The sequence below is a fragment of the Hemitrygon akajei genome, chromosome 26 (genome assembly GCF_048418815.1).
Source record: "Hemitrygon akajei chromosome 26, sHemAka1.3, whole genome shotgun sequence".
Lineage (NCBI taxonomy): Eukaryota > Metazoa > Chordata > Chondrichthyes > Myliobatiformes > Dasyatidae > Hemitrygon > Hemitrygon akajei.
In genome coordinates this window covers 34,004,658-34,017,641 of record NC_133149.1, presented here as the reverse complement: position 1 = coordinate 34,017,641, position 12,984 = coordinate 34,004,658, and the positions used below count along the sequence as shown (strand labels likewise).

At 45.5% G+C, this 12,984-nt stretch overlaps 1 protein-coding gene across 1 annotated transcript in view; it reads right to left on the bottom strand.

Moving 5' to 3' along the window:
• tecta (tectorin alpha) overlaps window positions 1-12,984 on the bottom strand; it is a 56,488-nt gene that overhangs the window by 21,826 nt on the left and 21,678 nt on the right. Inside the window, 3 exon segments of the mRNA XM_073029797.1 lie at window positions 1,541-1,921; window positions 3,414-3,613; window positions 10,901-11,468. Coding sequence (XP_072885898.1) covers window positions 1,541-1,921; window positions 3,414-3,613; window positions 10,901-11,468 — 1,149 coding nt within the window.

Here is a 12,984-nt window from a genome sequence, read left to right as displayed (position 1 = left end):
GAAATCCATCTGCCACTTCTCAGCCCAGTTTTGCATCCTATCAAAGTCCTGCTGTAACCTCTGACAGCCCACAACACCTCCAACCTTAATGTCATCAGCAAAGTTACTAACCCATCTCTCCACTTCCTCATCCAGGTCATTTATAAAAAGTCACGAAGCATAAGGGTCCCAGAACAGATCCCCAAGGCACTCCACTGGTGATCGACCTCCATGCAGAATATGACCCATCTACAACCACTCTTTGCCTTCTGTGGGCAAGCCAGTTCTGGATCCACAAAGCAATGTCCCCTTGGATCCCATGCCTCTTTACTTTCTCAATAAGGCTTGCATGGGGTACCTTGTCAAATGCCTTGCTGAAATCCATATACACTACATCTGCTGCTCTTCCTTCATCAATGTGTTTAGTCACATCCTCAAAAAATTCAATCAGGCTCGTAAGGCATGACCTGCCCTTGACAAAGCCATGCTGACTACTCCTAATCATATTATACTTCTCCAAATGTTCATAAATCCTGACTCTCAGGATCTTCTCCATCAACTTACCAACTACTGAGGTAAGACTCACTGGTCCATAATTTCCTGGGCTATCTCTACTCCCTTTCTTGAATAAAGGAACAATATCTGCAACCCTCCAACCCTCTGATGGATGACCTAGGCCCAGAACATCAACTGTCCAGTTCCTCCGTAGGTGCTGCCTGACCTGCTGAGTTCCTCCAATGTTTTGCATGTATTGCAAAAGACATTAGTGCAGGTTAAGAGAGAGTAAAAGGAAATTAGCAGTTCTCGGATTGGTTTAGGACCCTGATGGTAGTGTGGAAAAAGCCACTGTTGAACCTTGAGTGTGGGTCCTTGGACAACCGTTAAACCTTTGACCGCCAGAGGGGTGATGGTGGAGAGGCTTAATCAGCTGTCAAGGTGCATCACTGGTATTTACTATAGGAAGGTGCAGAGTCTTACTGATCAGATGGGAGCTGGCTTTGTTGACCATAGTGATCCACTTCAGTAGATTTAGTAGGTGGGCAAAACTGATCAATAAAGATGGGCCAGGAAGAAAATGAAAGTGATGCAGAATCATTATGAATGTGGAAGAAAATTAACCCAACAGAAATAATGAATAGAAGAGTGAATGGATGTATAAGAAGAAAGGGGAAGGACTAACTGTGACAGCATAAGGATGCATGTGATAAAAAGTGTTGAGGAACGAGAGTGTGAGAATAATGGGAGAACTAATAAGTGAGAATGAATATGTGAGAGAAACAGAAATCATTTTCAGGAAAGAAAGAATAATATTGGGTATGAATGTGTGAGAGTGATGGTAAATATTAAAGGGGGTGAGTGTGAGAGTGAAGGAAAGTGCAAGGGTATGAATACTTTTATTTGAAAATCAAAAACCTGCAGATGCTGGAAACCTGAAATAAAATAACAAAATGCAGAGGAGACTCAGCGGGTCAGGCAGCATCCGTGGAAAGAGAAACAGAAACAGAGTCAATGTGTGAGACTGAAGATTCTGCATCACAGATTTCCAAATGCCATTACTTACTTGAACAACATTTCCGGAGATGAGGATTTGTTCTTCATTGATATACAGGTAGACCGGAGAGATCAGTGTCATGTTAGGCATACTCCACTTGTCAAAGTTTATGATTAGTTGGAAAGAGATGTCTGGTAGCTTGTGACATATAGTGGAGAGGACAAACGAGCAAGCAGCAGGAAATCGCAGGAAAGCTCCATCAAAAGTCTGGAATATTCCGCCACCAGCCGCGATGCAGTGGGAGTTCTTCTTACTGTAACAGCCTCTGACCCCGTTGTGAAGCGAACACAATTCCTCGCTCTTGCACTGACGAGAGTCACACTGCACCATGTTGCGGCCCATGCATCGGCAGTGCTTGGAGCAGTTGGTGTTCCAAAAGAACTGCCCTGGCTGAGAAAAACAGAATGGTTTTCAGAAGAACCGCAGCCTAACTAGAGGAAGAAGCAGAGCCCAGATCAGCAACAGCATCCAAGAACATATGTAACACAACACACCGTTTATCCAAAAGGTCAGGTCGGCTGAGAAAAGGCATCGCTTATAATTCTCGGCTTAATCTTACTGTAGTTTATAAAGCTATGAAGACATACACATGGAAGATAATCACAGTATTCTCCCCAGGGTGGGGAGTCTAAAAACAAAAGGCATAGCTTTAACACAAGAGAAAAAACATGCAATGGGGTCCTGGGGAGCATGTTTCTCCATGTATGAGATGAGCTACCAGAAAAGCTAATAGAGGTGGACACAATCATGACATTTAAAAGACTTTTAGACAGGTACATGGATAAGAAAAGTTTAAGACCAAATGCAAGCAAATTGAACTACCTCAGTTACGCATCTTGGTCAGTATAGATGAGTTGCTGAAGGGCTTGTTTCAAGGATTATAAGTGTATGAAGCTATAAACCAGGTTTAGGAGCAGGAAGATATTCCTAACTTTGAACCTGTTCCAATCTCAAATACTTCATGTAAATTAACTCGATTTACCTCTCTTCGGTACATAACTCTAAGTACTCTTACTTAAAGGAGAATGAATCTGTTCTGAAATTGACTTAAAGGGTTCTACCCGAGCCAGGGATGGTACTTGGCATTTCCATTACACTGTGTGAAGATTTCCAAACTACTTGTGAATAGGCTGGTTCTAACTTCTAACTCATTCTGCCCTCTCTGTTTTGGACTACCTTCGGATAAAAAATAGAGTGGACAGAAGCTAGACTGGACTGCCAACACAGATGCCTTGTGCAGGAAGGCACAGAGTCGACTGTACTTCCTAAGAAGGTTGGCGTCATTCAATGTCTGTAGTGAGATGCTGAAGATGTTCTATAGGTCAGTTGTGGAGAGCGCCCTCTTCTTTGTGGTGGCGTGTTGGGGAGGAAGCATTAAGAAGAGGGACACCTCACGTCTTAATAAGCTGGTAAGGAAGGCGGGCTCTGTTGTGGGCAAAGTACTGGAGAGTTTAACATCGGTAGCTGAGCGAAGGGCGCTGAGTAGGCTACGGTCAATTATGGATAACTCTGAACATCCTCTATATAGCACCATCCAGAGACAGAGAAGCAGTTTCAGCGACAGGTTACTATCGATGCAATGCTCCTCAGACAGGATGAAGAGGTCAATACTCCCCAATGCCATTAGGCTTTACAATTCTACCGCCAGGACTTAAGAACTTTTTAAAAGCTATTATTAATGCTTTTTGAGATGGTGATTTAGATGCATATCATATTTTTTTTACTTGAGTTAAGTATTGTATGTAATTAGTTCTGCTACAACAAGTGTATGGGACATTGGAAAAAAAGTTGAATTTCCCCATGGGGATGAATAAAGTATCTATCTATCTATCTAAACTCTCAGCCATTTCAAAGAAGGTAAGAATCATGGGTCCCAACTTACCTCATAGTATTTGTCCTCAACCACACAGCCACAGTCCTGGGGCAGGATACATGTTCTTCCATTGAGCAGGAAGCCATCGTTGCATTGACAGCCCTCCACACAGTAATGGGTGCAGTCCTGGTGGGTTTTGAAAGTGGAACACTGGGGTTGGCACACTGACATACAGCTCTCGTAGTGACTGTTCGCAGGACAAGTGATCACTGTGTGAAAGAGGATCAAACTAAAATCCTTTGCCAAAAGTAACTATTTTATTAATATTCCTTTCCAATCCATTAATTTGGATTAATGTTTGAGCCAGTGAACTGTTTCTACAATGTTAATTAACTTATATTACTCAATTATAATGCACTATTAATTATGGACTATAGTGTATTGTATTAATGTGCTATAACCTCAAAGAAGCTCATAAAATCATGAAGAGTATGGATAAGGTGGAAGCTCATAGTCTTCTCTCAGAGCTGGGGAGTCCAAAATTAGAGGCCACTGATACAAAATGAGAGTGAAACATTTAAAAGAGATCTGAGAGGTAACTTGTTTACACAGTACTTGGAATGAGCTGCCAGAGGAAGTGGTTGAAGCAGGTTCAATTGTGAAATACAAACGAGGCATTTGGATAGGTACATGGACAGGAGGGATTTTGAGGGCGAGCTGAATACATACAACTGGGATGAGCAGGGAGGATGTAATGGTCAACACGGACCAGCTGGGCTGAACGGCTCGGTCCTGTGCTGTATTACTCCAGGTCTGGAGAGAAAACATCACAGTAATAAAACAAACTCTGTAGATCTAACTCAATCAGCTCATTATTTAAATGGTGAACAGCTTTCTTTGTGCAGAGGGCCTTGGAAGCGCTTGTGCATGAATGACAGAAGGTTGATTTGCAGGTACAAGTTATCAGGAGGGTGAATGGAACGTTGGCCTCCATTGCTAGGAGGTTTGAGTTTAAGGGGGGGGGTTATGCTGCAATTGTACAGGGTACTGGTGAGGTCCACTTGGAGTACTGAGTGCATTTCTGGTCTCTTACTTGAGGAAATATATAGTACTGGCTTTGGAGGAGGTTCAGAGGAAATAGACAAGGTTAAGGAGTTAACCTTGGTGCAGAGTTAAGGAGGATTAGCCAATGAGGGTGAGTCGTCTGGGACTATACTCGCTAGAATTCAGAAGAATGAGAGCGACATCTTATAGAGATGTATGAAATTCTGAAAAGGATGATATTTTTGTGCGCTACAGTTCCCGAGGAGACATCGGATTGTGCAGTGGGAGAGATAATTTAAACGAAGCGAGCAGGGGTCAGTCAGAACATCTTGCGTACCATAGTTCCCGAGTAGACATCGGATTGCGCAGAGGAAGAGAGTCTAAATGAAGCGTGCATTCATGCGCGCCGTCGTGACATTTTACGCGCCACAGTTCCAGAGGAGCCATTGGATTGCAGAAGGAGAAAGAGTCTGAAAGCAGCGATTGGGACCGTCATCACAGTTCCCGAGGAAGCATAGAATTGCACAGAGGGAGAGAGAGAGAGAGAGTCTCAAAGAAGCGTGCCAAAACCGCCGTCACATTTTGCGCACCTCAGTTCTAAAGAAAATATTGGATTGCGCAGAGGGAGAGAGAGAGTGTGTAAGAGAAGCGAGCGAGCGGGCGGGCTGCGTACGCATATTTGCGCGCCACAGTTCCAGAGGAGGCATCGGATTGCGTAGAAGGAGAGACTTTAAAAGAAGCAAGCGGGGTCGCCGATACATTTGCACCCCACACTCTCGAATTGCCATTGGATTATGTAAAGGGAGAGAGAGAGAGTTTAAAGCAAGTGGGGATAGTCGTCATATTTTGCGCACCGAAGTTCCCGGAGTGGCATCGGATTACATAGAGAAAGCGAGTCTAAAAGGAACGAGCAGGGGCTGTCAGCACATCTTACGTGCCACGGTGCCCGAGTAGACATTGCATTGCGTAGAGGGGGAGAGAGAGACTGAAAGTGAGCGGGGACAGTCGGCACATTTTGCGCACCACAGTTCCTGAGGAAGCATTAGATTACACAGATGCTGCGAGTCTCTAAAAGCTAGCGTGCACAATAGTTACATTTTGCGCATCGCAGTTCCTGAGGAGGCATTGCATAGCGTAAAGGGAGAACGACTCTAAAAGGAGTTAGCAGGGGCTGACGTGCCATCTTACATGTCACAGTACTCGAATAGACATTGGATTGCGTAGAGGGAGAGAGTCACATAGAAGCGAATGGGGACCATCGCCACATTTTGCATGCCACAGTGCAGGAATAGACACTGGATTGCGCAGGAGAGGGAGTTTAAAATAAGCGAGCGGGGGCAGTCGGCACATTTTGTGTGCCACAGTTTCTGAGTAAACATTGGATTGCGTAGACGGAGAGAGAGTTTGAAAGTAGTGAGCGGGGGCAGTCGGCACATTTTGCGCGCCACAGTTCCCGAAAAGGCAGATTGCGCAGAGGAAGAAAAGAGTCACACAGAAGCCAGCGGGGTCACCACCACATTTTGCGTACCACAGTTCCCAAGGCGGCATCGGCTTGCGCAGTGGGATAGAAAATTTAAAAGAAGCGAGCGGAGATCAGTCAGCACATTTTACATGCCACAGTTCCCGAGGAGACATTGGATTGCGCGGAAGCAGAGTGAATCTGAAAGAAGAGAGCGGGAGCAGTCATCACATTTTGCGCGCCAGTTCCCGAGGAGGCGTCGGATTGTGTAGAGGGAGAGAGAGTCTAAAATATGCGAGCGGGGACAGTCGTCACATTTTGGGCGCCACAGTTCCTGAGGATGCATTGGATTGCACATAATTAGGCACTTGGCAAGGACCAATAAAAATAAGTTACCATTAAGTGGGCAGCCATATCGGCAGCGGCTATTGCATGAGTGGGCCAGTATTAGTGTGGGGAGTTTTGGCTTTGGCTCATTGAGGCTTCGGCGAGAAGTATAGGCCATAGGTAGATTTTTTCCGTGACTTATTCTTTCTCTTTAGACCTGCACATTAAGAACAGTAGGAATGCCAGTTAGGACAGTGGAACACTCCTCTTTCAGGATGTGGGAAGGCATGGGGACCTCCTACGTCCCTGGCTACTACAACTGCAAGAAGTGCATCCAGCTGCAGCTTCTAACTGACAGTGTTAGGGGGTTGGAGTTGGAACTGGATGAACTCCCGATCATTGGGAAGGCTGAAGGGTTAATAGACAGGACATACAAGGTGCAGGACACAGGTAACTGAGTGACTATCGGGAGGGTGAAAGGGGATAAACAACTAGTACAGAGTACCGGTGACTGTACCCCTCATCAACGGGTATACTGCTTTGGATACTGTTGTGGGGAATGACCTAGCAGAGGAAAGTCACAGCAGACAGGTCTCTGGCTCGGTGGCTCAGAAGGCAAAGGGGAAGAAGAGACGGGCTTTGATAATAGAGGATTCGTTGGTTGGGGGAACAGCAAGGAGGTTTTGAGGACAAGAATGAGATTCTCGGTATGGTGCCTTCTGAGTGCCAGGGTCTGAGACATCTTGGATTGAGTCCACAACATTCTTAAGAGGGAAGGTGAGCAGCCAGAAGTCGTGGTCCATGTTGGTACCAGTGACATGGGTAGTAGGGGTGAGAAGTTCCTGCAAACTGAGTTCAGGGAGTTAGGTGCTAAGTTAAAGGACAGGACTTCCAGGATTGTGTTCTCAGGATTGCTACTAATACCACGTGCTTGTGAGGCCAGAAATAGGAAGATCATACAGTTTAACACGTGGAAAAGGAATTGTGCAGGAGGGAAGGGGGGTTTCAGATATTTGAATCAATGGACTCTCTTCCAGACTTTTACAAAAGAGACAGTTTGCACCTGGACTGGAAGGGGACTATTATCCTAGTGGGAAGATTTGCTCGTGCTGCACGGGGTGGAGTTTAAACTAGAGTTGTGGAGGATGGGAACCAGAGTGCTAGAACAGACAGTGGAGAGGTTGTGAAGACATGCTGTTAAGCCAGGAATCAAAAAGGTCAAGTATGGTGCTACTAATGCTCTGAACTGTCTATATTTCAAAGCAAGGAGTATTGTAGAAAAGACAGATGAGCTCAGGGCATGGATCGACATGTGGAATATTCTAACCATTAGTGAGACTTGCTTGTAGGAGGGGCAGGACTGGCAGCTCGATATTCCAGGGTTCTGTTGTTTGAGACGTGATAGGGCAGGAGAGATTAAAGGGGAGGGGCTGGCATTGCTAGTCAGGGAAACTGACAGGACAGACTGCAGAGCCATTGGCTTCACGGGAGAAGCTAGAGAGTGGGAGTAGATGGTTGCTTCTCTGACTGGAGGCCTGTGACTAGTGGAGTGCTGGGACTGTTGTTATTTGTCATCCCTAACAACAATCTGGGTGATAATGTGGTTAGCTGGATCAGCAGATTTGTGGATGACACCAAGATTGGGGGTGCAGTGGACAGTGAGGAAGACTATCAAAGCTTGCAGCAGGATCTAGACCAAATGGAAAAATAGGCTGAGAAATGGCAGATGGAATTCATTGCAGACATTAAAGTGTGAGGTGTTACACTTCAGGAGGACCAACAGGGTAGGTCTTACACAGTGAGTGAATAGGGCACCGAGGAGTGCAGTAGAACAGAGGGATCAGAGTACAGGTCCATAATTTCTTGAAAGTGGTGTCACTGATAGATAGGGTTGTAAAGAGAGCTTTTGGCACATTGGCTTTCATAAATTAATGTATTGAGTACAAGATTGATGTTATGTTGAAATTGTATAAGAAGTTGGTGAGGCCTAATTTGGAGTAAGTATTGTGTCCAGTTTTGGTCACCTACCTACAGGAAAGATGTAAATAAGATTGAAAGAGTGCAGAGAGAATTTACAAGGATTTTGCCGGGACTTGAGGACCTGAGTTATTAGGGAAAATTTTGAGAGGTATACAAAATTGAGGGCCATAGATAGGGTAAATGCAAGCAGGCTTTTCCCACTGAGATTGGGTGAGACTACAACTAGAGATCATGGGTTAAGGGGGAAAGGTGAAATGTTTAAGGGGAACATGAGGGGAAACTTCTTCATTCAGAGGGTGGTGAGAGTGTGGATCGAGCTGCCAGTGCAATGCAGGATTGATGTCAGCATTTAAGAGAAATTTGGAGGGGTACATGGATGACAGGTGTATGGAGGGCTATGTTGGGTGTGGGTTGATGGGACTAGGCAGATTAATGGCTTGGCACAGGCTAGAGGGGCAAAAGGGCTGTTACTGTGCTGTAGTGTTATATGACTCTATGATAAGTTAGAGGTAAGAAAGTTGTCTCCACTGGTAAGCAACATTGCCTCAAGATTTGGAGGAATAGAATTAGGGTGGAAATGAAGAGAAACTGCTCCCCCCCTCCAAGAGGAGCTAATTGGGGATTTCTCTGCCAAGGGAAGCAGTAGAGGCCAGTTCATTGAATACATTCAAGACACAGATACAGTATTGTGCAAAATTCTTCAGCACCTTAGATTTTCTTTTAATATGGTTTCAGATGGTATGGCCTCCACAAAGGCCTAATTTCAACATCATCAAGGCTGTTTGGGATTACCTGGAGAGACAGAAGCAAGCAAGACAGCCAAAGTCTGCAGAAGAACAGCAACAAGTTCTCCAAGATGCTGGGAACAACCTATCAGCCGATTTTCTTATAAAACTGCACGACAGTGTACCTCAGAGAATTGATGCAGCTTGAAAGGCAAAGGGCGGACACACCAAATATTGATTTGATTTTTTAAAAAAACTGTTCACTGCCCTTTGTAGTAATTTTTTTGATATTCAGAAGCTTTTCATTATTTTTGAAAGCATCTTCCCTTTACAGAATTTTTTTCCCCATATGTCTACAATTTTTGCACAGTACTGTAGATAGATGTTTGCATAGCAGGGGAATTCAGGGTTACAGGGAAAAAGGCAGGTAGATGGAACCGAGTCCAGATAAACCATGATCTTATTGAATAGCAGAGAAGGCTCAGCAGGCCAGATAACCGACTCCTGCTCCTATTTCTTATATTCTTACGTTCATCATCCAGGAGTAGCAAGTGAATTAACCACAAAGCAGACTTGCACACTTAGTCACAGAGACACAGAGCATTACAGCACAAAAACAGGTCACCTAGTCCATGCCGAACTGTTATTCTGCCTAGTCGCCTCAAACCTGGACCATAGCTTCCCATACCTCACCCATCTATGTACTTATCCAAACTTCTCTTAAACTTTGCAATCAAGACCTCATCCACCACTTCCACTGGCAGCTCACTCCACACGTGTGCCACTCTCATCTAGTAATGATGACATCTATATAACTCTAGGCAATATATAACTCAATAAGAACAGTCTGGAAACAGAAGAGAGAATCACACTATTCAATGTCAGTATAACAATACTCTGGCTGTAAAATAGCATCCAGAATACATTTCAATCCAGTATTTCATTTCTGTCCCACCTTGTTTCTGTACTTCCAATAACAGAGTGAAGTATCAATTCAAAAACTGTTCAAAAATATATAACCGTGCAGAACACCTCTTCATAATTTACAAGAATTCCAGGCAGTGCCATCGCCATCCAAATTCAGGTCAAAGTACCCAGTGTATAAACATAATACAAAGGAAATGCTGATCGACCAAGTGAGTTTTGTTCCCTCTGTAAAGCAACTTCCTCACTCCAAGAACATTTTTATCTTACCATGCATTGCAATGTATATTGAGCTGGAAATACTTAATAGAATCTATATACACCATGCATTAAGTATTCCCAACTCAATAAAAGCGTTATTACAAATGATGACACCCCAAGAAGTGGATGGCAACCCCTTACTGGCTTCCTACAATTGTGATGAAGTGTCTCCAAATTGAAACGTATAATCTATTTTTCTTACCACAGATGCTGCCTGAACTGCCGAGTGTCTCCATTATTTTCTGTTTTTATTGCAGCCAATACTATCGTCAAAGATGCCCACCACACTGGCCATTCCATTTTCTATCCTCTACCTTCTGAGAGAAGTTACAGGAGCTTGAAAGCCCAGACGACCAGACTTAGAACAGCTTCTTCCTCACGTCTGTCCGGCTTCTGAACCAATCATGTCTTTCATATTCTCTACCCGCCAGTTCTGTCATCCTCTCGGACTCTTAACTCCACCTCTCTCCGTTCTTCCATTATTGTCAGTTTAGCATTTTTTTTGCACTACTTCAGATTGCAATGTAACCTTTGCACCACCCGTTATGCGCGTTTTATTTACTGCCGTACTTGTTATTGCCATAAATAATGTTTACGCTGTGAGCCTCGGGCGAACAAGGAATTCCATTGCACTCTGATGTATAGACAACAAACTAATTTAAATCTGAATCCCTCCAAGCAGTTGTAATTTAAGTATTGAACACACACACACACACACACACACACAAACACCAGAACATCGCCATCCCGTGACAGGAAACCACAGACAGGAAAGAGCCTGTAATGAACTTCGATTTGACAACTGGTGAGTTGGAGACGAGTGGCCCGGGACTCACAGCAGCCGGTGATGTTTCTCCAGCCCAGCATCCGCACGCCCTGAGCCTGGCAGACACTGCCGTAGTTCTGCAGCCAGTTGCAGGCCGTCTCCCTGTTGCCACGATCGATGCACGAGTCGAATATGCAGTTGTGGTAGAAGAAGGTGGGGTTGACTCTCCCGTGGCAGCGGCTGAACACGTTATCCTTGGACACGATCAGGGCGCAGAGCTGCAGCGTTTCCACCGGGAGGCTCAGCACCCGGTCACACGACGGGCAGTTGCGGCTGCAGCCCGTCTGGCAGAAGGGCGTTCCGCCGGGCACCCAGCTGCTGACGAACTCCAGCAGGCTGCCTGCCCTCCTGCCACTGGGGGTCTGCAGCTCATCCCCCGGCTCGCCGTTGAACTGGCCACACAAACCCCGCGTGGCGTTGGCAAAGGCCCGCGGCACCGTAACCGTCAGCAGGGTGCCCCAGTCGTACATCACCCTGAGCCCGAAGTCCGTCTCCAGGACCACGTAGAGGCCGAAGGAGTGCAGGTTGACCTGACCTCCGCCCAGCTTGAGGGGGAGGTAGAGCCGCTCCTCATTGACCTGGCAAAGGAAATAAATGATGCATCAGGATTGAAGACAGGTGTTCCCTGCCCCTCCATGCGCAGACTGTTTCAGTTCGCAGTATTTTTTGTACAAAAATAAGTTTATGCCAGAAACTACAAAACCTTCTGTTTAATTTTATTTCTATAAGGCATAGGAGCTGAATGCGGCCTTTCGGCCCATCGAGTTTGCTCCGCCATTTGATCGTGGCTGATTTATTATCCCTCTCAAACCCATTCTCCTGCTGTCTCATGGAACTTTTGATGCCTCTACTGATCCAGAACCTTTTAAATGTACCCAATGGCTTAGGCTCCACCGCCTTCTGTGGCAATGAATGCCACAGATTCACCACCCTCTGGCTAAAGAAATTCCTCCTCATCACTTCTAAAGGGACGTTCTTTCGTTTTGAGGTTTTCTCTGGTCCTAGACTTTCCCACTATTAGAAACATCCTTTCCATGTCCACTTTACTTGGGCCTTTAAATATTCGATAGGTTTCAATGAGTTCCCCACGGTCTTCTAAATTCCACTGAATACAGGCTCACAGCCATCAAACACTCCTCAAACCATTTGATTCCCCAGGATAATTCTCATAAATCTCCAATGCCAGCATATCCTTGCCTAGATATGGGGCTGAAAACTGCTTACAATACTCCAAATGCCTTAATTTTTACAAACATGGTACAATACTACAACCAAAACACGATAAGCAATAACGAACACCAACTAAATTAAACTATTCCCATCCCTGTCTAGGATGGTCTTTCTCCCCACAGCTGTAAGCCTGGTTGAGCCCTTGGCTACCTGCCTCCAAGAGCCAACCACAGGAGGAATTGTACTGCTTCATGCCTTCTGTCACTGGTAAACAAATATGAAGAGAGTGGGACCAAAATGCAACCAGAAATTGAGGAGCAGCCCCATCACATATGCAAATAGGAGTCACGACCTTGCACAATCCACGTACAAAAGTGACAAGCAGCTGGGAGACTTATTGTGTTGGAGGGCACCCCACTCTGTTTAACATCCTCCACTTGATGTACAAGGGAAGGATAGCCACAGAAAGGAACCTCAACTGGGAACACCACCATCCACCCCACCCCACCCCAGACATGTTAGTAGTTCATTTGGGCCAGCAGACAGGAGACTGCAGGCCACTGTTCCCTCTAAGTTGTGCAAGTGTGCATGGCCACGCAGTAACTGAAATGCTTCCGCACACATAGCCTTTGTTGCTGTGCCGCTGGAATTTTATATAACGGTAACATGAAGTGTCGCACAGTTTTCAGGCTGTGAAAAAAACTTCCTGCTCAGAGCAATGGTTGGTCTGTGCAGATGTAAAAAAGACTTGGAGGGAACGTTGCTGCAGGCGCAGGAATCTGGAAAAATAGACTGCCTCTGGGTGAACTCAGGAGGCTCAGGGAGGAGCTGTCAGATAGAGACCCTTCATTGGGATTGAGAGTGGAGAGGGAAGGTGGCTGGTATAATGAGGAGGCAGGGGTTGAGACAAGGGCCAGTGGGTGA